This window comes from Fundulus heteroclitus, chromosome 3 (genome assembly GCF_011125445.2).
Source record: "Fundulus heteroclitus isolate FHET01 chromosome 3, MU-UCD_Fhet_4.1, whole genome shotgun sequence".
Classification (NCBI taxonomy): domain Eukaryota; kingdom Metazoa; phylum Chordata; class Actinopteri; order Cyprinodontiformes; family Fundulidae; genus Fundulus; species Fundulus heteroclitus.
The window spans coordinates 32,043,151-32,066,585 of record NC_046363.1 but is presented as its reverse complement, the minus strand read 5'-3'; the positions used below and the strand labels follow the sequence as shown (position 1 = coordinate 32,066,585).

General features: G+C 38.0%; 2 protein-coding genes across 2 annotated transcripts in view; both read right to left on the bottom strand.

Annotated features, from left to right (window-relative positions):
• Positions 1–1,916: 1,916 nt before the first annotated feature.
• LOC110366906 (B-cell receptor CD22) lies at positions 1,917–11,701 on the bottom strand. The gene is made up of 9 exons (XM_036135234.1): positions 11,618–11,701; positions 11,035–11,107; positions 6,539–6,871; positions 6,085–6,396; positions 3,570–3,833; positions 3,109–3,417; positions 2,939–3,017; positions 2,682–2,766; positions 1,917–2,599 (listed from the first exon to the last, which is right to left on the bottom strand). Exons 2-9 carry the CDS (start codon positions 11,078–11,080, stop codon positions 2,540–2,542), a joined length of 1,488 nt encoding a protein of 495 aa, XP_035991127.1. The 5' UTR covers positions 11,081–11,107; positions 11,618–11,701; the 3' UTR covers positions 1,917–2,539.
• Positions 11,702–17,238: 5,537 nt separating this feature from the next.
• LOC105917749 overlaps positions 17,239–23,435 on the bottom strand; it is an 8,019-nt gene continuing 1,822 nt past the window's right edge. Inside the window, exons 4-7 of the mRNA XM_021310668.2 lie at positions 21,038–21,328; positions 20,483–20,561; positions 18,400–18,451; positions 17,239–18,326 (exon numbers count right to left, since the gene is read on the bottom strand). Of these exons, the coding sequence (XP_021166343.2) occupies positions 18,264–18,326; positions 18,400–18,451; positions 20,483–20,561; positions 21,038–21,328 (485 nt within the window). The 3' untranslated portion in view covers positions 17,239–18,263. The remainder of the gene's footprint in view (positions 18,327–18,399; positions 18,452–20,482; positions 20,562–21,037; positions 21,329–23,435) is intronic.

Sequence of the window (23,435 nt, the reverse complement as noted above, 5' to 3'; positions counted from 1 at the left end):
GGCAAAAGTCTGGGCTATTTCTGCCCTGCGATGGACTGGGGACCTGTCCAGGGTGTACCCCGCCTCTCGCCCATTGACAGTTGTTGACCGACTCCACTGCTTCATTCTTAATCCTAACAGAGGGGAAGACAGTTGGAAAGTCAATCAACATCTCTCTAGTTTTTTTTCACGTTGATTTGTAGGAAGGAAGAGCTGAACCGATCCATAAATGCCTTCACAACAGGATCATTTGCATATCCTATTAAATCAGGACTGTTCAATAAAATCATATCCAAATTATACAACAGAATTCTAGAGAAGAAAAGAGATAATACCTTCTATCTTAGAAGCGGGGAGAGGAGGGTAATTTGATGATTGGAATGGAAAGCTGGGAATGTATAGGATAGACACAACGGATTACATCTGGGTCGATTGCATGGCATGAATTTTGTTGGAAAAAAATGTAATGCAATTTCAGAAGAGGTTTCGTGACATTGGTGATTGCTACAAGATGAATTCTTGCGGTATTTATGCACTCACAAACACATGAAAATCCATCTTGTACCTCTCCAGCTTCAATTGTTTGTGTCCGCACCAAAAACGTTTCAGGCCAATGACGTTGCAGTATTATGGTCTAAGGCGGGACATACTGGTACGACAAAAGCAATAGCTGACGAGCCCACAGCCAAACCAACATAAACACGGCAGCACAGAAGGACGCACACATAGCTACTGCTATCACATCTGTTTTGTAAGAATCCACAATTTCATCTTTGAAAGAAGAACAGCAAGATGTGCCTCGACCAGCTTACCTGCTTGATGTGTCTCATGACATCTGCTGCTTATGTTTTAACTTGATACTGTGATAGGCTAAAACCAATCTTTGGTAGGTGGGCACTAGGTGTCACTTTGCCCAATCAGCTCAGAGGGTTCTGCAGAATGTCCCTCCTTTCCCCAAACGGATTCGATGGGAGCAGAGCCAGATTGATAATGTGCAGAACAGAGTGCTACACATGATCAATCTGGCTCAGCCAGGGATTGGCTGAATTTGCTCTAACAGTTGCGATCGTAACATCACAAATTCACGGAGGGACTGTTAAATGATAATGAAACTAAAGCTAAATAAAATTAACAGACTAAGGATAAGGTGGGAAAACATAAACCAAAGATGTGGGATCCCCAGGAACCTAACACAGAATATTCAATGTCCCAGGGATTCTGACACTTTTTCCCTAATTTATTGTATGGCCATAAATATTCTGGCCCCTAAAGAGCCTGGATAGAAATTTCAGGATCGGTTAAACAGACCAATAGATCATCAGCATACAATGTTACACGGGTTTCCGTTTTACCGATTTTGATGCCTCTAATAGTAGGATGAGTACGAATCCTAATTCGAAGTGGCTCAAGTGCAATATGAAACAATAGGAATGAGATAGAGGATCTCTCTGGCACACACCATGCATTAACAAAAAGGTTTGGATCTGTTCCCATTTGCAAAGATAAAATATCTGGAATTAGAATTAAAAAGTCAATCAGGATAATACTGAAACCATACTTTTGAAGTGTTGCGAAAAGGTTTGGCCTCTCTATTGTGTCAAAGGTCTGTGAGCATCTAGAGATAGTATGGCAGCACCAGTAGCCTTTTTGTGATCTGTATATATATAATGTTAAAACGATTTTTACAAAACAAAAATAATCTCTGCTCGAAATAAAACCTGTTTTATCAAAGTATATATTACTTCCTACACTTTCACCTAATCTGGTTGCTAAGACTTTTATTATTTTTAGGTTGTAATTTAATAAAGCAATGGGTCTATAACTGCCAGGATCAGTGAAATGTGGAGAGTCCTGTAATGAAGAATTCTAAACAGGCAGCGTTTCTATGATTTTTTTCTTTATTTATTTCAATTTTCATAGAATACTTGTTTAAAAAAATAGCCAAATCTTACAGGGCAGGTTATGTTTGTTAATAAATGAGAAGCTCACAGATGGCAAAAATAAATAGCTGTAAATATAGGCTGCAAAAATATTCTGTCTATTTCTAATTTAGTAAATACATGCTGTAATAACAAAAGAAAACACGGGTACAAAAAAGATTGGTTAATCTGAATAGGGAAACAATTAGTGTGTTTATTTAATGAAAAACATTGTGATCTTGTTCATTTCAGCTTCCCTAGCCTTAAAAGAGCATGTTTCAAGTATTTTTATTGCTGGTACCAGACTCACTTGCCCTGGAATTCAACCTGAGCATGTTGACGCCATCATTCCTTTTTTCCCAATTCTAATCTTAACATCTGCACACAGTCTTCCAAATTTTATTGCAGAGCTCACAAAAAGAAAAAAAAAAACATTCTAACGTGAACTAAATAGCAATCACCAGAGGGATGTATCTTTACATCATTCTCTCTCTTCTTTGATTTGCGCTTCTTTGATCAATTCACACTGGCATAATCCATATCTTCACTTTTCCTTTCTGATCTTTTACTTGTTTCTTCTGCATTGCCAGTGATCATAGAGCTGGTGCAGTTTACTTCATTTCGATTTGAAGGTTGGGGGATCACTGCCTGACCAATTCCACACAGTTGGCATAAATGGCATCCTCATATGGGTTTGGCACCTAAGATTTAGGGGAACACTTGAACACCAGGTATTTCAAAAATAAAAATAAAAGATTCTGAACAAAGCCTGAGTCAATGTACCTCATTTATATTTTTCATCACATGTTGACCTGGAGCAACTGTGCCAGAATCACCTGTGGTCCTTTTGAGTTTATTCTTCTGAAACCTGGAAAATATACAGAATGTCTAATCTTGCTCTTTTTCTTTCATTAGTCAATAGAAGAAGGCTACAGAAAAAGCCTGACATGAAGAGATAAAATGGCATTATACTTTAAAAGAAGCTGAAAAATACTACACTAAAATATTTTATGAATCATTTTCTGAGTGGCTTCACCTACCAGACAACAAACAGCAAGGCACATACTATGAGTATAAGAGCAGTAACTGTGGCAATGAAGACTGGCTTTGGGATTTGACCTACAATACAAATAGAAGATCAAAGAATAGAAGAATTAAGCTGCTGCAGCATACTTTTTGTTCCATATGTTTACAGAGACAAAAGACAGACCTTGATCTTCTCTTGAGCTCTCAAGGCAGCTGACACAAAACCTTTTACTGGCTGATCCCCAAGAGTTGGAGCTGAAGCAGAGCAAAGTGGACAGATCCCTGCCCTGTGGTTCATTCACTGTAAGGATGCTCCTCATATATGAGCTATTTAGAGACTCATCTGTGACCACCACCTGGCTAGATTGATTAACAGGTCGGCCATTCAAATACCAAAGCATCGTTGGAGACGGGTTTCCCACCGTTTCACAGGAACAGTTGACCTGACTTGTAGTTTTAGTGCAGTTAGATGAGGGCAGGATCTTTGAAGGGACTGTAATGACAAGTAACAACAAAGACTATATATATATATATATATATATATATATATATATATATATATATATATATATATATATATATTGAGAGAGAGAGAGAGATCACTACAACATATTGAGACAACAGGTTTTCTTTCAAGATACATCCCTTGAACACTAATGTGCTTGAGGTGGGAACGTCCTTCTCCAAGATAATTTTCAGCCTTGCAGAAAATAATCTTTCTGTCTGTTGATACTTTAACATTTAAAATCCGTCCAGTCCCAAAGACAGTTTCATGTCCTCCATCAACTCTGTACCAGGTGTAATTCTTCACTGCTGGGTTGGCATTACTGCTGCAAGTCAGAGTCACTTCACTGTTCTCTAGAACTGGGCCAGGGGGACTGACTGAAACATCTGTGTTTTTAGGGGAATCTGAAGAAGAAAAAAAACTATTATTGAAACTCGTTAAAGCAGCAAAAATAATTAGTTGGTTTCCATATTGATAGTGAAATCAACATAATACTGAAATAAAAAAAATGTTAGAAAGACACTGCTGCATGGCAGGATTTCAATCAAAGCCTTTTTAAAGGAAAAATAAAGTATTTGATTCTCAATTGAAGCTACAGGGTTTATTATATACATTGTTATTGTTTTTCTGTTATTGGGACAGTGAAACGTTTCACCAGATGAGAAACTGTGATGTGATGTGACGCAAAAGATAACATTGGTATATAACGGCGTAGTTTCGCTGGCCCACTTATTTTTGCCCACCCTACATGGCACTTCACCGCCGGGTTTGGTGATTCCACAGGCCTAGAAAGGCCTGGAAGGGGGAAACGCCTCCCAGTCATTGCTTTAGTACTGCCCACTCAGTCCCCCACCCCCTGTTGACACTATAAAGAAATCTGTGAGAAATGGTATATGATAAATATGTACCATTATAAATGGAAAAAATCTTAACTATAAATACAAGATCTTGGATATTTTTAAGGAGTAATCTAGCAAGATAAATATCTGGATCACAAATCTAATAATAAAATAAGGCAGAGCCTGTCTGAACTCTACCTCCTTTGAAACTATGTTGGAGAGTGAGGGAGAACAAAAGAAGAGGAGAGGCGAAGCTGTTTAGCCAGCAAGTTTCAGGCCTCTCAGCCGAGTTCGATCTTCCTGGAGCGTTAATTAAAAGATTTTAACCACAGTTAGATTATTTTTATCGGTTTGATTTTGCGGGACTCACAGGCTGTGGGCACCGGTGAGAGCGCCAGCCTGAGCCTGAGGTCCCTACAGCGCCTGCCGGTGCCAGGGAGAGACCGGTCCTTCTTACGACTGTTTTCAGTCACAGAGTTAATATTCACACCTTTATATGAGATCTTTTCTCTCAGCCATGGCAAGAGCAAGGAGAAAATGTTACTAAAAAAAGATTTTAACAGCAGTGATATTATTTTTATTGGTGTGATCGCGTGCTTACTACCAGGCTGCGGGCTAATGTTGTCAGAGGAGGGAGAGTGAATATAGAAAAAGAGGCCGGCAGCAGGGAAAGGCAGACAGCTGCCGCCTTGTACTACAAGAGGTGGATGGATGGACACTATAGAGACAAAACATAACAGCTTCCAGTGTGAAATGAGAGAAAGCTTAGAAAAATCCATGGATCTGATACAGCGCATCTGGGTATAAAGTGCCCTTTTTTCTTTTTTACCCCTTGGCATGGTTCACGGTTTGAGAATAATAAAATAATATTTTGGTTTGAGCCACTCTCTTCGTAGTGTTCCTTAATATTAATGTCATCGCTCTTCAGTTTTTCTAGACTTCCTCCGAGAAAACCTAATTTCTCCTCGCCCCGCAGCCAGTCACTGAAAAGAGAGGTGTTCACACAAAACTCCTCTCGAGTCAGCGCAGTTTGAACTTGTTCTTGAGCAGAGCTGCAGGAACCTGGGCTGGTCCTGAAAGTAAAACTGCTCCTGAAACACTTGAAAGTGAGCTAAGCTGTGGCCAATATAAGCATATAATATATATATATATATATATATATATATATATATATATATATATATATATATATATATATATATATATATATATATAGATAGATATATATATATATATAAACCAGTGGAACCCTGCCTTAGGGGACTGATTAGTTTTGTCTAGTGGAACAGAATGGAGGATAGATCAGACCAGACATTTTCTAGGGAGTGTATCCCTGCTGTTCTCCTTCTATTGAAAAGAAAAAAATTCTAACTTTGATAAAATCACATATCTCTGTCTTGGTACTTTAGGAAAGCAATAAAAAATGTACACTTTATTTCCAGACCTAGGTGTGTCATTAATGTTTATGAGTTGATCTTCTCAACAGTTTGACTGAACTCTACTACTAAACTATAATAACCTTGTAAGGGTTTGTGCCAAAATCAGATCATCTCAGATTTGATAAAACAAGACAGGATTAGAACATAGCCTCTGTAGGGTGGCAGCTCTGTGACCTAAAAATATTCAGCATGCAAATTATTTGAATATAGCAAAGAGTGTTTAGCAGATTAAAAAAGTATGATTAAGAGCAGGGGATTTATAAGTGTTAGCAAAGAGTATTGTCTGTTAAAGCTCAAATGAGTTTTCTCTGAATGGATAATTTAAACATAGGCATTTAAGAAACTTTAAAGTTTTATGAGAAGACAAATTAACTTACATAAAACCTCTGCCATTAAACTTGTGGTAAGAAGTGCATCAGAACTTCCGTCTTGTTTCTTATAGAGAGCAATGCAGGATATTTTCTGTCCATCATGTAGGGGGGAAGCAGTGAAGTTCAGAACAGAGGTCTTAACTAGAGTTTTGTCCTGATTCTCCTGCATTCTCTCCTGAAGGATCCCTTGTGTGAAGGTCCATGTCAGAGTTGGAGGATGAGGCAGACAGGGAGCCAGAGCAGAGCAGGTCAGACTCACTGAGTCTCCCTCCTTCACCCTCAGTGGGGAGGGAGTCAGAGTTGGTGAGGGAAAATTATCTGGGAGGAAGGTTCAGAGTTAGTGTTCATTAAAGGATCAGTCATTCTTTAGCTTTGTCTTATGATCAGTGAAATGCAATAAATATAAAGTGAGCTGCCTTAATTGACCCATCAAAGTTCTTCAAGTGGAAAATAAACCTACCTTTGACCTCAAATCTTACTGTTGGAGACTGATAAGTCCACTTCAGAGCATTGTTACAATCCACTCTGAAGTTATAAGCTTTGTTGTGACGAGGCTGCATGTTGCTGAAGGTTGTGGTGCAGTTTTTCTTTGTCAAGTCTCCTGTCACTGGATTTGTTTCAGTTAGTTGTGGATCCATATTTGAATCGAAAACCCATTTAGCTACACATTTATCATTTAAGTCAGGATCATATTTCCTCTCTATGTTAAAGGAGCAGGGGACTACCACACAGGATCCTGTCATAACTTGTACAGTCTGTGGCAGATAAACCTCAAACTTGTCACAGTTGTTGCCTGCAAAATGAAACAGAAATTATGAGAGAATGAAGCTGTGTTGTGAACAGTTACCATGATAAGAAAATAAAAATAAGATTTCATATCTGCGTCATTCGACCGTGTCCCTCGGGAGTATGGAGTACCGGGCCCTCTAATAAGGCAAGGCAAGGCAAGGAAAGGAAAGGCAAGTGTATTTATATAGCACAATTCAGTACAGAGACAATGCAAAGTGCTTCACATGATTAAAATACAGGAAAATAAAACAGAATGTAAGCAAGTAGGAATAAAATGTAAAAACAAAAAAGAAACAGTTGGACTAAAAAAGTTGAACTAATGCTGTTTCAGTAGAACAGTTTAACTAGAACAGTCAAAAACAGTCCTAAACAAATGTGTTTTTAATCTTGATTTAAAAGAACTCAGGTTTTCCGCACTTTTACAGTTTTCTGTCTGGAAGTGTGTTCCAGATAAGTGGAGCATAGGAACTAAATGTTGCTTCTCCTTGTTTAGTTCTGGTTCTAGGTTTGCAGAGTAGGCTGGAGCCAGAAGACCTGAGTGGTCTGGATGGTTGATACACCGATAACAAGTCTGTGATGTATTTAGGTGCTAAGACATTCAGGGATTTATAGACTAACAATTTTTAAAGTCTATTCTCTGAGATACAGGGAGCCAGTGGAAGGACTTTAGAACTGGGGTGATGTTCTCTACTTTCTTAGTCTTAGTGAGGACGCGGGCAGCAGCGTTCTGGATCAGCTGCAACTGTCTGATCCACTTTTTAGGCAGACCTGTGAAAACACCGTTGCAGTAATCTGCTGAGCTTGTTGTACTGACAAGAAATTTAGTTGTTTATGTTTTATTTAAAAGGCTGTCACACACAGTGTCCTGATCTTGAATACTTGTGTTCCCTCAATGTTTAATTATGTAACTAGTTAATTTGTAAATTCATACATTTTCTATTATTTTATTATATATGGTCAATGTATTTGTAGTAGACAACATGTTAAAATAGTAACATTGATCAAACAAACAGCTTTGTAATGTTTCAAGAACATAGTGTGAAGCATTAGTGAAATTAGTTGAGGGTGTGACCGCAGCCTTGTGTGTCAGATTAAACATGAAGGTAAACATCCTTCAGATAATCAGTTCCAGTTTACACAAAGATTTTCAGAGTCTTTTATTTTAGCCTAAAAGTTTGTACCTCGGAGTCCTGGCTCATGAGTGATTCAGATAGTGGCTGAGAGCAATTACTTTTATCTTAGTGAGGAGGTGTGGTTGACCCAGTTGCTAAGTGTGAAGCTACCGTTTAAGAGCTGTCATTAGTTTATAGTACAAGGAAAAACACATACAAATGCACTCCTAGTAAACGGAGAGAAATTAGCCAATTAGATTGGATTAAGAAATCTGTGACATGATGATGAAATTTATTAATTGATTGTCACACAGCATCAAAATGTCTGAATGCACCTCATTTACATCCTCATTTTGATTTGCTTGTTACGCTAGCTCGCTATACTGGTCATTTTAATTTTTCATCTATCTGATATTAATGTTCACTCATCTGCCAACATTTTATTGTGATTGCTTGCTTGTGTAAAGCAGCCATACTTTGAAATCAAATGGAGGAAAAAAGGTGCAAAGAACCCCAAAAAACTCTGAAATGGACAGAGGAACACCGCCTCACATAGGAGTGTTGAAAGGTAAATTGATCCTGGGATCAAGGTGGACTTTGAAGCGCATTAATTGCCCATCTGATCAATGCATATTTTTCTTTACATATCTTTTTTCTCTGTTTTACGCAACCAGCCTAAAAAGTCAGAAGTGCTGTGAGCAGCAATCAAAAGCCTGGGAGGAGATCACACAAGCAAACTTCTGCATGACCATTTAAGGTACTGACATTATCATGTACAATACAGGAAATACTTTTTCACCTTTTATGTTGCCTAGATTGTGTATGTATATATTTTATCTGCAACATTTTCCATTTCTTGTAATATGTTTATTATTGAGAGCATTTTCTGTAAATAATATGACAATTCCTACATACAATATTATTTTTGACATTTCTCCACTTTTTATTCACGAGTATTGAATATTTATCCAATTATTTATTATCCCTAAATAACATTACTTTACTAGAGCCGCACCTTTAACCAGTTGGGCTACTGAAACAAATTAAATCCCTTCCATTGGGATGATAAAGTTTGTCTTAGCTACATATTATGAACTGTATGATTGTTAAATAAGTGTATGTGCTTCACCTCTTAAATGGGCAGGCACAGGGTTCCGCTATTTAGGAAACTTTATCGGCTCCTCTATGACCAAAATCATGATTAAGACATTTTCACTGTTATTAGAGAGTATGGTCAAAGATTTTGACCGGTGGTCTCTATTACTATTGTCACTGGTAGGATGGGTGAACCTGGTCAAAGTGGTTGTCTTCCCCAAATTTCTGTATATTTTCCCACATGTTCCTATATTAATTGCAAAGGCATTTTTTTTATAAATTGGACAAAAATATCTTGCAGTGCTTTTATCTCAAACAAATGGTCAGACTTTGTATATCAGTGCTACAGTCCCCAAAATTTGAGGATGATCTTGCTCTACTCAACTTTTGACATTACTACTGGGTAGCTACTACCTGCAAGGGTGCAAATTGAGAAAGTGTCTTGCCGTCATTTATTGTACTCTCTGCGTTGCTCTCAGCTCCCTCTTCGCTTCTCTCTGGCAGAGGATAATCCAATAGTGAGAGGGACATTAGCTATCTGGAGCCAATTCAGGAAACAGCTTGGCCTGCATGGGCCATATGCCTTTAGTAAAGAATTTCAACTTTATGCCCTCAGTTACTGATTTAGTCTTCAGCTTATGGCACGACAAAGGGAGCAGAACTGTAAAGGACCTTTATAGCAACAATGTGTTTTCATTCTTTGCTGAACTCTCGTCTAAATTCCACTTGCCCAATTCATATCTCTTTCGTCATTTTTCAGGCCAGTTATGTTGTTAAAAAAGTTTTTCCATACTTTCCGAATCGACCCCCTGAAACACTTTTGGTTACTTTCCTAAATATAGACTAGGAAAGGAACAATGTTATAGACAGGAACAATGTTTTGATCACCGGAATGAGGGTGAGAATTGAGATGATGATTGGCTGGAATTAATCCTATAGCTGTATTGTAAGTTTTGAGAGTCATTAAGGCAGCAGATTGAACCGAAACTGGTCCACTCCTCTGTAAAGGAAGTGTTAAGGAAGCCATCTACGTTAAGAGAGAAAAAAACAACCTTAAACAGAGGAGGGGGGCCTTTGATTCCAACTCTCAAAAACTTATAATACAACTACAGGATTAATTCCGGCCAATCATCACCTCAATTCTCACCCCCATATGGGTGATCAAAACATTGTTCCTGCAAGCCAGGCCAATAACGACCCTAACGACTCCCCGTTACAGAGGAGTGGACCAGTTTCGGTTCAGTCTGCTGCCTTAATGACTTTAACGACTGCCCATTACTAAGGGGGTGGACCTGTTTCTGTTGAATTTACATGTTATCTAAGCCTTCACTGAATGTTTTGTTTTTTTAGGAACTCTCTTAAGGCATAAGATGTTTTGTGCATAACTTTTCTCTTACTGAGATAAAATCTTTTTTTTTTTTTTTAATCATAGAAATTGGGAAATTCTAAGATTTATCCTAAAAGGACTAGAGCTAGTTTTAGTCTTAGGATTTCTTTAAATCTATGTAATATCAATAACAGTGTCAATTTGCTTGGCACAGACATTGCAGTACTCAAATAAAAATTTACGCACGGTCCGAAAGAAACATTTGTGGTTTAAATTGCCTACCGAGCTGCGTCTCGGTGTATAGGGAGGGTTGGCCTAGTGGTTAGAGCAGCGTGCTTGCACTCAGAGAAGGATGCAAGTACCCGGTTCGATCTGCACTCTGGGTCCTTGAGCAAGACCTTTAACCCCACAACGCTTCCCGGGCCCCGCACATGGCAGCCTACTGCTCCCCAAGGGTGATGGGTTAAAAAGCAGAGAACAAATTCCGTTGTAATGTATGTTTCAATGATTACTATTACTATTCTTTGTGGATTGCTTTACAAGGAGTGGAATCTGGAAAACTTCAAATTTACCCATTTATGTTCACAGTAGTACATATTTAAGAATGTGTACATTTTATTTGTAAAAACTCACCCTGCAGTAAAGAGGCGATGAGGAGGACAATCGGAAGTCTTGGCATCCTTGTTAGATGAATGTTGAGCAAACTCTACAATCAGCCAAGGAAACATTTTCTATGATCAGGATAATTATTTTCTTTAATAGTGAAAGATTAATATGAAAAGTGTTTGCTCAAATATGTGTATTTTTGTAAATATGTTTATTCTTTTCACAAATGTACAATATTATCCTGTGGTATCCTCAAGACCTATTTTGGTGGGCAAATCAGCTGTCAAAGATAAAAGTGGCTTAATTTGAAACAAATGTACTACAATTTTACAGAGCATCTAGGCAATCTTTAATAAATTATATCTCATTAGATCATGTAATATAATCTAATATAAAATTTAAAAAAAATTGAAAAATATATCCTCTTACTTTTATTCAGTAAGATAAAAAAGGTTATTGAAATTATAAGGAAACAAACATTCATGCAATAATTTGACTGCAGTTTTCTTTTTATTCTCCATTGGTCACCTTTGTTACAGATTTGTATTTACCATAATAATCTCCAAAAATACCTTAAAAGTTTTAATATTCATAATTGGAAATTGCTCACCTCTTAACAGAACTTCCACAGTTTTTTTCGTTTTCGTTCTGGCTTAAGTTGTACTTCTTGTTAAAGATTCTGTCCACTACCAAACCGTGTATGGGCTCCAATGCTCAGTGGAGAAGTCGTTTTGCATTGAAGTGGGTTCACTGTAAATTTAGAAGCATCCGGAACTGCTTCAACAAAGAGAAACCTCAAACCTGACAAGTACAAAATTAAATCATATCACCAAGAACAGTTGTGAAATTTCCATGTTATTTTCAGCTGCATCTACCATCAGCTATTTGTTAACTTTGTAAGCAAAGGTTTCAATAAGTGACCTATGATTAATTTGTTACAATTACGTGGATATAGACTGACTACTGATCACATAATACTCCAATCATCAGTCATATTTATTCTGTCATTTCAGACATAGGAAATTGACTTGGACTGGGACATAAGCCAATTTTCTTAAAAAAAAAGAAAGTTACAGGGGTTTTGGCAGCCTTTTACATGAGGATTAAAAGCTTTGTTAATGGCTACTTCATGTTCAGCAGAGAGTTATTCTCTTCCAAATGGCTGGAAGTTAAAGCTTTATAGACAGAGAGAGGTTTATGCAGTGCAAAAAACGGAACTTGAAATAAGTAAAATGTTCTGAAATGAGTGTATTTTTCCTTGAGTTGAGCAGGTAAATAAGATGATCTGCCAATAGAATAGGATTTTTGCACTTAAAATAGGAACAATTCATCTCCATCATCTTATTTCAAGTGCAGTATATCTAATTTTCTTATTTTAGGGGTAAAAATACTCATTCCATTGGCAAATAATCTTATTTACCTGCTCAAATCTAGGACAAAAACACAAATTTTAAGAACATTTTTACTTACTTTTAGATCCGTTTTTGCAGTGTGTGTTAAGGTCAAAACCTTTACACATTGAACAATGTCATCTATCAGTTGTTTTGCAGCTTCTGTAAAACTTGTTGGGTTTCTCTCAAAATTGTTTCATGAAGAGCTGGTGGGAAAATTCTTACACCTTTCAGCCTCTACAAGGGAGTTATTGATGTGCAATGAGTGGATTCATCCACTTATTTTCTTCATCCGAGCTGGATGGTGAGTCCCTGGAGCCTAGAGAGGCAGAACACATTCTTTGGACAGACGGTCAGAGAATCACTATGGACATGATTTTAATGGATATAAACAAGTACAAAGTGATGTGTGTGTACAAAGCTGATTGTTAAACCAAGAGCAAACAGTCAGAAACGGAAACTGAGAAATGGTGCTGTTTTTGCTTCTATATTTAGTACCTCTGAAAGTGCAAATTCACACGCAATAAATGCCTGCGGTCCTTGTGGGTAGAAAGGAGGCATTGGTACAATGACAGAAGGACAGAGAGTCTCTCTGCACATGAACATATTTGGGCTGTTACAATAACAACAGTAGAATGATTTTAGTGGGGAACAGGACACGCAGGTTTGGGGGTGGGGGTAAGACATGGTATAAATCTTCATGCACTTAAACCAAGGCGAAAAATACCAAACCTAATCCTAAACATTGTGGCATGCTTGAAAATAAACAAAGCTGAATATTAACCACTTCGATCCAGCCTTCAGGCTGTAAAGAGGTTAAACTCTGGGGGAATTTTTTTCCCCCTTGTTGGACTGACTGGAGTCATTGAGAGGATGGAAGGGGGAATGAGGAAGGGGAGGGCGCTAAGCAGGTCTTAGGTCTGACCACGCGCTTGCCGCTGAGTGGAACCTTTATGCATTTCTGACCACCATCATACATATCAGCTCCCCTTTTTACTAACCACTTTGAAGTTAGTTTGAGGTTGAATATGGGATTCCTTTTTTTCTTCTTTCTTATCTTCCAAACAGCCAGTAGTGTGCACAATTTACGCATTTAAATGTGGCGGGCCAATTCTGTTTTCCACTTCTTAACTACTGGGGACTCAATCTTTAAAAATTCAATACAACAGGTTTTTTTTTCTGTCCACACAATTTAGCAGTCCTATTTTGGTATCTTTGAAGATCAGGTCCTAAGGCTATTTTTTTTTTCACTCAAGTAAAAGTAAAAACTTGTCATCCAAGAATTTACTCAAGTAAGAGTAAATAAGCATTTGGTGAAAAGGCTTGTTTTCCAAATGACAACCTTTTAAACCAATACTTACAGTGGGTAATATATATTTATCACTGTATATTTACTTGATCTCTCACTAGCTCAGTAAATGGAACAATTTTTTTTTTTTTTATTAATGTTATTTTCTAACAGGAGGTGTCACTTTTATGTAAATGTAGTTGTGAGTCCATCTGGTGTGTTTCCTCTTCCTGTGCATTCACACTTCTAGTGTTTATGTACCCAGTGAGCTTTGGTGTTAGCTGTTCATTGTAGTTCTCCTGCTCTCACCGTATACTTTAAAAATGGCTGAGAGTTGCAAGAAGCAAACTCTCTTACAAGTTTATGGGAAGAAGAGGAAGACTTTTGGGGTTGATAAACTGTAAAACCGTGGCCACCAATTTGGGATTAGAAGGTTTCATGTGTTTTGCAATTAAACACTGTGTTGAAGTTATTTAATAATTAATAAATGACTCTGTCTGTTAGGTATTGTCTGGTGAATATCAGCTCTTAAGCTGATATCAGGACAATAGTTGAAAGGGATTATTCAAGCACTGGTGATCTTCTGACAGCAAACTCTGCACACACATAGAATAAATGAGTTACAACTTCTCTTCAAGTTCACAAATTTAATAACATACATACAATGAACATCCAGAGAACTACTAAGTAAAATGAAAATAAAAAGAAGCTAAGCTAAGGAACTATACACATGCAAGAACACAAAATACAAATCAAAGTGGTTGATCATCATCAGAATAATTCAGTGAATCCTGGTTCACAGCAGATTTCACTGAAAGAACATGGAATGATCTTAAATTAGCTTAACTAATTTAGAACAACATTTGGCATGTGTTTCAATCCATTCACAATGCAAATCCTGAGTTAAACAAAACATTATTTGAGGAAATAACATTTTATAGAATGATTTTCTCAGTAAAATCATTACTTTAGGGACGCTCAATTTTACCAATGTGATTATATCTCCGGAAGGTTTAATTGCAGAAACAAGCCCAAAAAACTACAACCCCACAACTCATGAAATTTACAAGCGACTTTAGATAAAAGAAGTCCAAAGTCGCATAAAATAAGTGGGCTTCGCAACAGTGAGTATCGAAGTGTGTCGTATCCCTCCGCCGCTCTGGTCGGGTAAACAAATGTGCCGGCAAATTCTACATTATAAAAAAGAAAAACCTACCGAAAAGTCTCGTTCTCATGTCATGTTGAAGACATTCTTCTTAGAAATGTTGGCTACAGATGACATTTTTTCTCTCTGGCCAGAAGCACGATGGCAAGTTGACAATCCAACAAAAGAGCTTGTGGTGGATCATGAATTTGAAAGGTGAAAAAACTAATGTTTTTTTTACTTTTACCTGATGTATTGGATTGGAACATCCAACTGCCATGTATGTGGGCATTGTTGCTTCAACAATAGCTCTCACGAATTTCAATGGTGATGTCCTCTGAAAATCCGAAATAAGTGTTGTTGTTGAAAACTCCTTGTAAGGCGCTAATCTGGTACGCAGGTTATTATAAGTGTTTTTGCTGATTTATGGTTGTGATTTATGAGCATAGACTTCCGGGCTTAGGTGTGCTTTTCTACAGCTCAGTTTGGATATATGAAAGTTCCTCATGACAAAAATAGGAGCCAGTAACAGGAAAGCTGAATGAGACAAGATCTGCATGATCTGAGAATGATGATGGAGTAGGAGATAATAATAATAATAATAATAATAATAATAATAATAATAATAATAATAATAATAATAATAATAATAATAATAATAATAATAATAATAATAATAATAATAATATTATGCCCTGCGACCAGCTGGCGACCTGTCCAGGGTTTACCCCGCCTCTCGCCCCTTGAAACCTGGAGATAGGCATCAGCACCTCTCGCAACCCCATGATGGATAAGTGAGTCAGAAAATGGATGGATGGATGGATAATGGATCTATTATGATAATAATAGATATTCTTGGATTTTATACATTGTGTTGATGTTTAGCTTTTTCAGCTGTTCAATGGTTAAATTTGGTTAAAACCTTTGACAAGGTTTACCACAGACATTTTTTTCATTTTTACTTCTTTTCTACGTTTTGTCTTGTCTTCTATTATTATTTCATCCATATTACGAGGGCCACTGTCTCAGACCCTGTTCTGTTAATATTTCAGTTTCACATATTTACAATGTATGCATTGACATGATTTGAGTGCTAAAGTAACATATTGAGTGATTTAGTGTGCAAAGTATGCTATGTAAAACAGAGTGACTCAGGTTTGAGTTGAGTAGCCCAATTGCCTGAGGATATAACCTCTTTCTGAGTTTCACTGCACTTCCCTAGCTGTGGCAGAATGAAGAGGCAGTTTATTTGTATTTTTTCTTGTGTTTTAAAAATTTCAGTTAATATATCCTCTTCTCCTCTTATTTTATCCAGACCTCTCAGGCCACAATGCCTGATTACCTTATAGTAAACAATATACTTGCACATCAACTACTACCATACACATAATGCAGTTATACACACTTTATGTAAGTTTGTACATGCTCATGCTGCACTACACACACAATCACTTGCATTCATGTCAAGGGGATTTCCAAGCCTGTGCTTTTTTGAACATGTTTAACACCTTTTCACCTCACATCACCACAACCTATTTTCTTGTCACAAACGCGCTCTATGCACAGCTCTTCCTGAACCTCAGCAGCTCCTTTGTTTCCTACCTCTCATTACCGGACAGACTGATTAATCCAGATGTGTCTGACCTCGGTAACCAGCCAGACACACCTGGATTAATCGGCTTGTCCAGCAATGAAAGACAGGAAACAAAGGAGCTGCTGAAGTTCAGGCAGTAGTGGAGCTGTGCTTATAGCTCATTAGTGGGAGAAATTAATCTGCTACTTTGAGATGCACAGGCCCCTGATGTGGTCAGGTGACAGTAAGAAGCATATATCAACCTTTACCTGCAGGCTTGACCGCTACTTGTTTTTGATGTTAACACAGAAAAACCTATTTCTCATAGGTATGTAGACGTGAACGGAATGAGTATTTGTGGCACTTTTTTGAAGAGATGAGGGAACTCAGCCAACTCAGCCACGGGCATAGGCTAAATGTTTGTATTTATTTTTCTGTTTTGTTCTTTTTCTCATATCACTCTCCCCGGGGGCGGCAGAGCTCTTTGGGCCCCACAGAATTGGAAAGCCCTGCTAACCACCCTTGACCCATCCACTCCCACCCCCACCACTTTCCCCCAACCCATAGACATACTTCTTGTTTTCTATTATTAACACTGTCGATATATTCATTTTATTAATCTTAGGATATACTAAAAGTGAGGAGAGGCACATTCCTAGCTTTTACACTTGATTTTTGTTGTTTAAATATTAATAAATATGTAAAAAATAAATGAAACCATTACTGTCCCAGTTTCCCAATTTCATCTTGATGAGATGTATTGATTTTTTTATTCACGAGCTAGAAATGTCCCCAGATTTGATTTCAGAAATCTGGTCACCTTAACGTTGGTTCTTAGGCTGCTCGCCCCGCTGTCGAAAAGGGTAGCAGCAGCAGACATGTGGCCATGAGCTAGCCGAAATGTGGTCGGGGGGGAGGCCTGGTCTGAAGTCCCTTTAGTAGTCTGAGCTCTCAGCTTGTTTGGTGAGGGAAGGTGACAGATCCGCATTGTCTTGAGTCCGCTTTCCTGCAACAGTTGACAAAATAAACAAAGCTGTTTCGGCATTTTTTACTTCAGCGGCTGGTTGTGCAGAATTTTGACTGCAACTTAGCTCCTGATTCTGGCCGGTGAACCTCCAAACTCCGTAGGACGTTCGGAACAAAGGATTCCTCCCCCCTTTGTCACTTCATTAAAGCATGGGGAGATGAGTTTGCAGGAGGGCTGTTCTGGGCAGCTATTGGGCATTCGAGTCTCGTGAGGCCCGCATGATTGCTGGTCAGCGTGGCTGGCTTCCCCAGCCACCTCCTCTCCTCCAGATGTCCCAGGCAGAAGTGGGTGTAGACAGAGGTGTAGCTTGCAGGGGTGGCTGGCTAGCCACCCTCTCCTAGGAAGCCCCAGGAAAGAAGAATGGGCAGACTGAGGAGTGGTCCAGGCCCACGGCAGGCACCCTGGCCAGAGAAAGGCCGTCCCAGCCTGAATTGTAATAACAAGAAAAACAGCCACAAGACCTATTGAAGCTTTTATTAACTTTCAACTGACAACACTTTGTTGAAAGTCAGTGTATACAACCCAGAGCAATCAGAGGGGAGACACAGTTCCTCACTGCCTCACCTCATCTTTTCCCAATGCATATGAACAGACAATGCATAAACGTAACAATAGTGACCTTACATTTTTTTTAAATCATACTTAGAACAAATCTATAGAACAGTCAAGTGGACATGTTTATTATCTCTCATCATTCCTCTACTGAACATGTCACTTTCTAAATGACAACTGATAAATAACATTTAATGATAGTTTCTCTGATCAAAAGCATCCACAAAACATCACCAAGCAGAATGTGAATGATTATCCGTGTCCACCAGTTGCAGATCGAACTACGTGTCGTACATCATCTCGCTGGTGTTGACATAAATGTCCCCTTCTGTTGTGCATGAAACCTAAAATTAAACATAATCAATGATCACAGCAAGCTATTTAAAAAAATCAACATCAAAATAAATAGTAAAATACCTTTTTTCTTGCAAGTGTATCAATTTCAGGGTTATGATGTGTCTTCTTAAACCTAGAAAGATACATTCATTATTAAATGGGTCCTTTCTCTTTTTTTCGTCATTATTTTTGGTTCTTTCCATTTGTGGATCAATGTTGTCCTTATGAATGTTTTGCTCAAAAAGCCAATATGTGCACTGCAAGAACAGAGAAATACTCTATGTTCTCCCTTCCAGACCTGCATGAAAATAATGACATTTTTGTAGCTCTGGTTTAAAAACTCTTGCACTCTGTTCATGTTTACAACAGACCTTTTTTGAGAAGGGTGAAGTGGGATTACTAAAATTGTCAAATCAAAGACAAATCTCCATCTCAGGAAATGTGATGGACAGTAAAGTTATGTTATGTTATACTGTAGGGATCAGACAGGAGAAATATAGAATCAGATAGTCATAATATGAGACTGTAGGAAACCTAAGGAACTGCCACTCACAGCAGGATATTAAAATGACACTATAAACCCTTGCTCCGCCTTTCCATCAATCACTCTCTTTTCTGCGGACAACTCCAGCAAAGGTGGTCTACAATGGAAGGATGACGTGACCACAGGCCTGCATGGAGCTCCCATCGGAGACGTGCCAACATGTGCAAAGGCTGAAACCAAGCTGAATGCAGATATCAAAGCAGCGACCGCCACAAAAACAGGCTGTTTGTGATCTTTCCCAACTTTTGCCAGAAGACAGCTGATTCAAAAGCTACTCCCTCTGCAAGCCATGCAGAGGTCCTTCCAGAAAACACTTCTGACCCGGCACACTGCAGTCCCCACTTTGCCGAGCACAGCCACGCTAAAGAAGTCCCCCTGGATCCGGGCAGAATTCACCCAGGCGTGAATTCTCAAACAAAAGCTTTCACCCTGAATAATTAATCGCAACCTGGTGCCCCAAAGTCAACAGAACGAGACACAGAACGATAACGATCAAACAAAGCTATGGTCATGTATTTTGGGTTGTATTTTAAGGTTATGACAAACTTTATTTTCATGAGGGTTTCTCAACATTGATGGGACATTTATGTTTTTTCGGTTGTGTCTTTCCCCTGTTCGCTAATTACAGCGAATATAGCTAAAAGCCTTGCTACTAACATGTCAAACATAACAACTACGTTTTTTTTAAACATAATGCTTGTGTTTGTTTTACTTCGCAGGCATCCGATAGTACTACGAGCATTAGGACAGCATGAATTGGGAACATTAATGACAATTTATTGTATTTTGTGTCTCTTAAGCCCAAGCTATCAAGCTAACAGCCACGTGATCAGATACACTCCCAGGATAACTGCCTACCTCATCTACCTCATACAGCGCCCAATTCAAGTGTAATTATTTTGAGAGAAATAATTACATTAATCAAAAATCGAGTGTCCTAAAAGTTATTGATTTTTATTTGGCAAATCAGTCTTTAAAATGTTATATTCTCAAATAATGTTTTATTGAACACGGAGCTGTATTTTGAAAGGGTTGAACACATGCCAAAAGTTATTCTAAATTAGTTAAGCTAATTTAACCTCATCCCAAATTATTTAAGATGAATTTGGTTCTCAAGTTTAGATATATAGTGAATTCTAAATTCACTGAATCATTCTTATGGCGATGGTTTTCAACTATTATTATTTGTTCTTTTGTGTGTACATAGTTCCTTAGTTTCTTTAATCTTAATTTGCTCAGTAGTTTTAGTTAAGTTTCACTAGCCAAGTAAAGAATTTGTTGATACAGGTAAACATTATATGATGGTGTTTCCTGGATTAGCATTTATTTGTGTTACTAAATTATTTTACTTGAAGAGTCAAATAATTTATTTGTCACAAATTTATTCCATATATGTGCAGAGTTTGCTGTTAGAAGAATGGCAGTGCTAGAATCACTCTTTCAACTGGTGTTCCAATTTTAAGGATTCTCATATGACTACATGTCGACAAAACGCAATGTGGTCATCTCAATCTACACTTTACACTTATGTTGTTGCTGCTCCACTAACAAATAAAAACAGTAAAATTTGACTTAAAACAAAGGGGAGCTAGAAGACATTTATCTTGACCTGTAACCTACCTGACGACGAACACCAAGACCCACACTAGAACAAGTAAGATGACAGTTGTAGAGATGAACACAAACATCAGCTGTTTATCTGAAAAACAAAATCAAAGACCAAAGTTTCAGATGTTAATCTGACACAACGTGTCTGATACAAATGAGGAATTTTGCAGACTTTAAGCATATTGGTGCAGAGTTTGTTTTTATCTTAATTTAACCTTAATATACAATATATACAAGACTAAGCAAAAGGACCGAAAAAATAAAAATATACCATTCACATTCACAAGAAGAAAAAGAAGAAGAAGAAGAAGAAGAAATGGTAAAGGATGAAAAACTAAAGAATGCATGATCCCTGGAATATAAAGAACAAATCAACAAAGACCTTTTGTCACATCTGGAGATTGTGACAGAAGTTTTAACAGAAATAGTTTTGAGGTAGGCTACACTTCATTGTGAAATATTTTTAGAAACATTCTTCAAGCCCCTGTTGTAATAAATGTGTTAAATACCCAAAGGCACTTTGTACATGAATGGTTAACAGAATGTATCATTAGGAAATATACTGACCTTGACTAAAGTTTTCAAAATGAAACTGTTTAGACACTGATCCCAAAGAGTTGAAGCTGATGCAGACCAAGGAGGAAAGATATCTGTGCTGTGCTTGATTCAAAATGACGACACTCCTCAGATATGTGGTATTCAGAGGCTCGGTGATGACAGTAACTTTGCCAGATTGGTTGACAGGTTGTCCATCCAAAAGCCATTGTATCATGGATGGGTTACCCATAGTTTCACAGGAACAGTTGATCTGACTTTCAGTTTTGATACAATTAGACGAAGCCAGGATCCAAGGAGGAACTGTAATAAAAGCAGAGAATATTTTCACCTATAATTTCACCTCAAAATATAGTAAATAAGCATTAAAAAGCAGAATAACAATACATGAATGAATTGAATTTGTAGTGAACACAAGTAACCATGCAGCATATATAACATTTAAAGCTTCTGCTAAAGAGCCAAAGAAAGGAGCTTGTGGATCAGGAGAGAAAAAACACGAGTTATAAAGAGACTCACTTGCACTGCCTCGCTGCAGACACCATCCTTTAATGCATTACAACAGAACACGATTCAAAAAGTTACATCTCTGACTCATGTTACTGGAATCGGGGGTCCTGATTTTTTTTTCCTTCTTCAAAGGGGGGGGGGGTAACAGAAAACATTTGAGAACCGCAGCTTTAAAACTATAGTTGGCAATCCTATTCAGAAAAACTGTTTGTTATACTGGGTAATATCGTCCTTACATCCTGAAAGTAGTTAATACATTGTGTATTCACAAAAAGGAGGTCAAAAAAAGCATTCTCTGTGAGAGCTGCAGGCCTGTAAAAACGTCCAAAATCTAACCAATCTTTGCCATTCGGCCCGAAGGGCATAGATTTGTCAGAGTTTTGTACTTGCTCTCACCCATAGACATTATATACTCAACCTCCTTTGTCCCTCAAGTTCCGCGGGTATCGCCATATCTGTTGGTCATCCCAAATGCCGATCATTCTGACGCCAGTGTCCGTGCTTTTTCCTTTATAGTGTTGGCTTGCTGCCTGTGCTTGCGCACAGCTAGAGTTTATGTATCGAGTTTGCTTAGCGGTTAGCCATTCATTGTTGCTCCACTGCTCTCACTGTATAATTTGAACATGGCTGAGGGTCGCAAGATGCGTACTGCGTTCATGTTTGTGAGAAGAAGAGGAAAACCTCAGTAGAAAGAAATAAGACCAGAGTGGATTTGGGAGATTTTTTTCACACAATACCCCTGAAGAGCGGAAGAGCAAGGTAAGACAGTCTTGTGCATGCGCAGTTATTTAGGAAGGGACTCAGGTAAAACATCCAGAAAAATCGTTGAGCCTAGCTTTAAAGGTATAATGTCAGAAATAAGATGCGGGACAGGTGGGGCAAAATCCACCCCCAGGAGGTGTTTCCCTATTGCAGGCATTTCTAGGCTGGTCGAAACACAAACCGCGCAGCGTAAAACCGAGCAGGTAGGAGCAAAAATGGGCGGGCCAGATCGAGTGGCCGGTGGAAATGGTGCTCATGCTGATTCCTAGCTAGCCACATTCCTCCTGTGAGAGACCCATTGTTTACATGTTTGCACAAGGTTTGCACCCTTTGCACATGAAGCGAGGCATGTTGTGTTATAGATGTTGTGATCAATATATTGATTGCATGCCTTAAAAAAAAAAAAATCATATGGAGGTGTGCTTGAGGCTGGCTATTACCAGCTACTGCCAAATAATGCACCCCTGGCTGACTCAATTCAAAGCATCAGTAAGGACAGAAAAAAAATCCAAATTTGCTTAATACCGACCCCCAGTTTTGAAAAGGTTATATAAAAAGGCATGCATATAGGTGTGTGTCTATTTGGTTTGATAGTGCAGTGGTGAATATTTGTGCCTTATATAGACTTTGACTTTCTGAAATGAGCTACAAAAAATATTGAACATTTGACAATATTTAAATGTTTTTTAGATTTACCTGTACATAACAAATATCAGCGCAGTCATGTCACACAAAATATCTGCCCACTGCCATCTAGAGTCTTTGTACTTTTACCACAACACATTGTCTATAACGGAGACATACAAACTCTATTCATCAACTTTTACAATGAAGTCCTCATTCAGTGATGAATGAGGACTTCATTTGACTTTACACACAGGAAAACAATATACTTAGTCAAGCAGCACAGGGGGAGACAAGTCAGCAGTTTTCACCATGATTAACTACACCACCTTTACATAACATTTATATGTTAATAAAGGCTTGAAATATTTCTCTCAACATGGGATGATGCCGTATACCAAGAGATTTACTTTAAAAAATGTATGACAAAAATAATAATCTACTTCACAATATTCAAATTTTTAGAGATATGAAAAATAGTGGTAGGATACTATTAACATATCTCAATTAATTC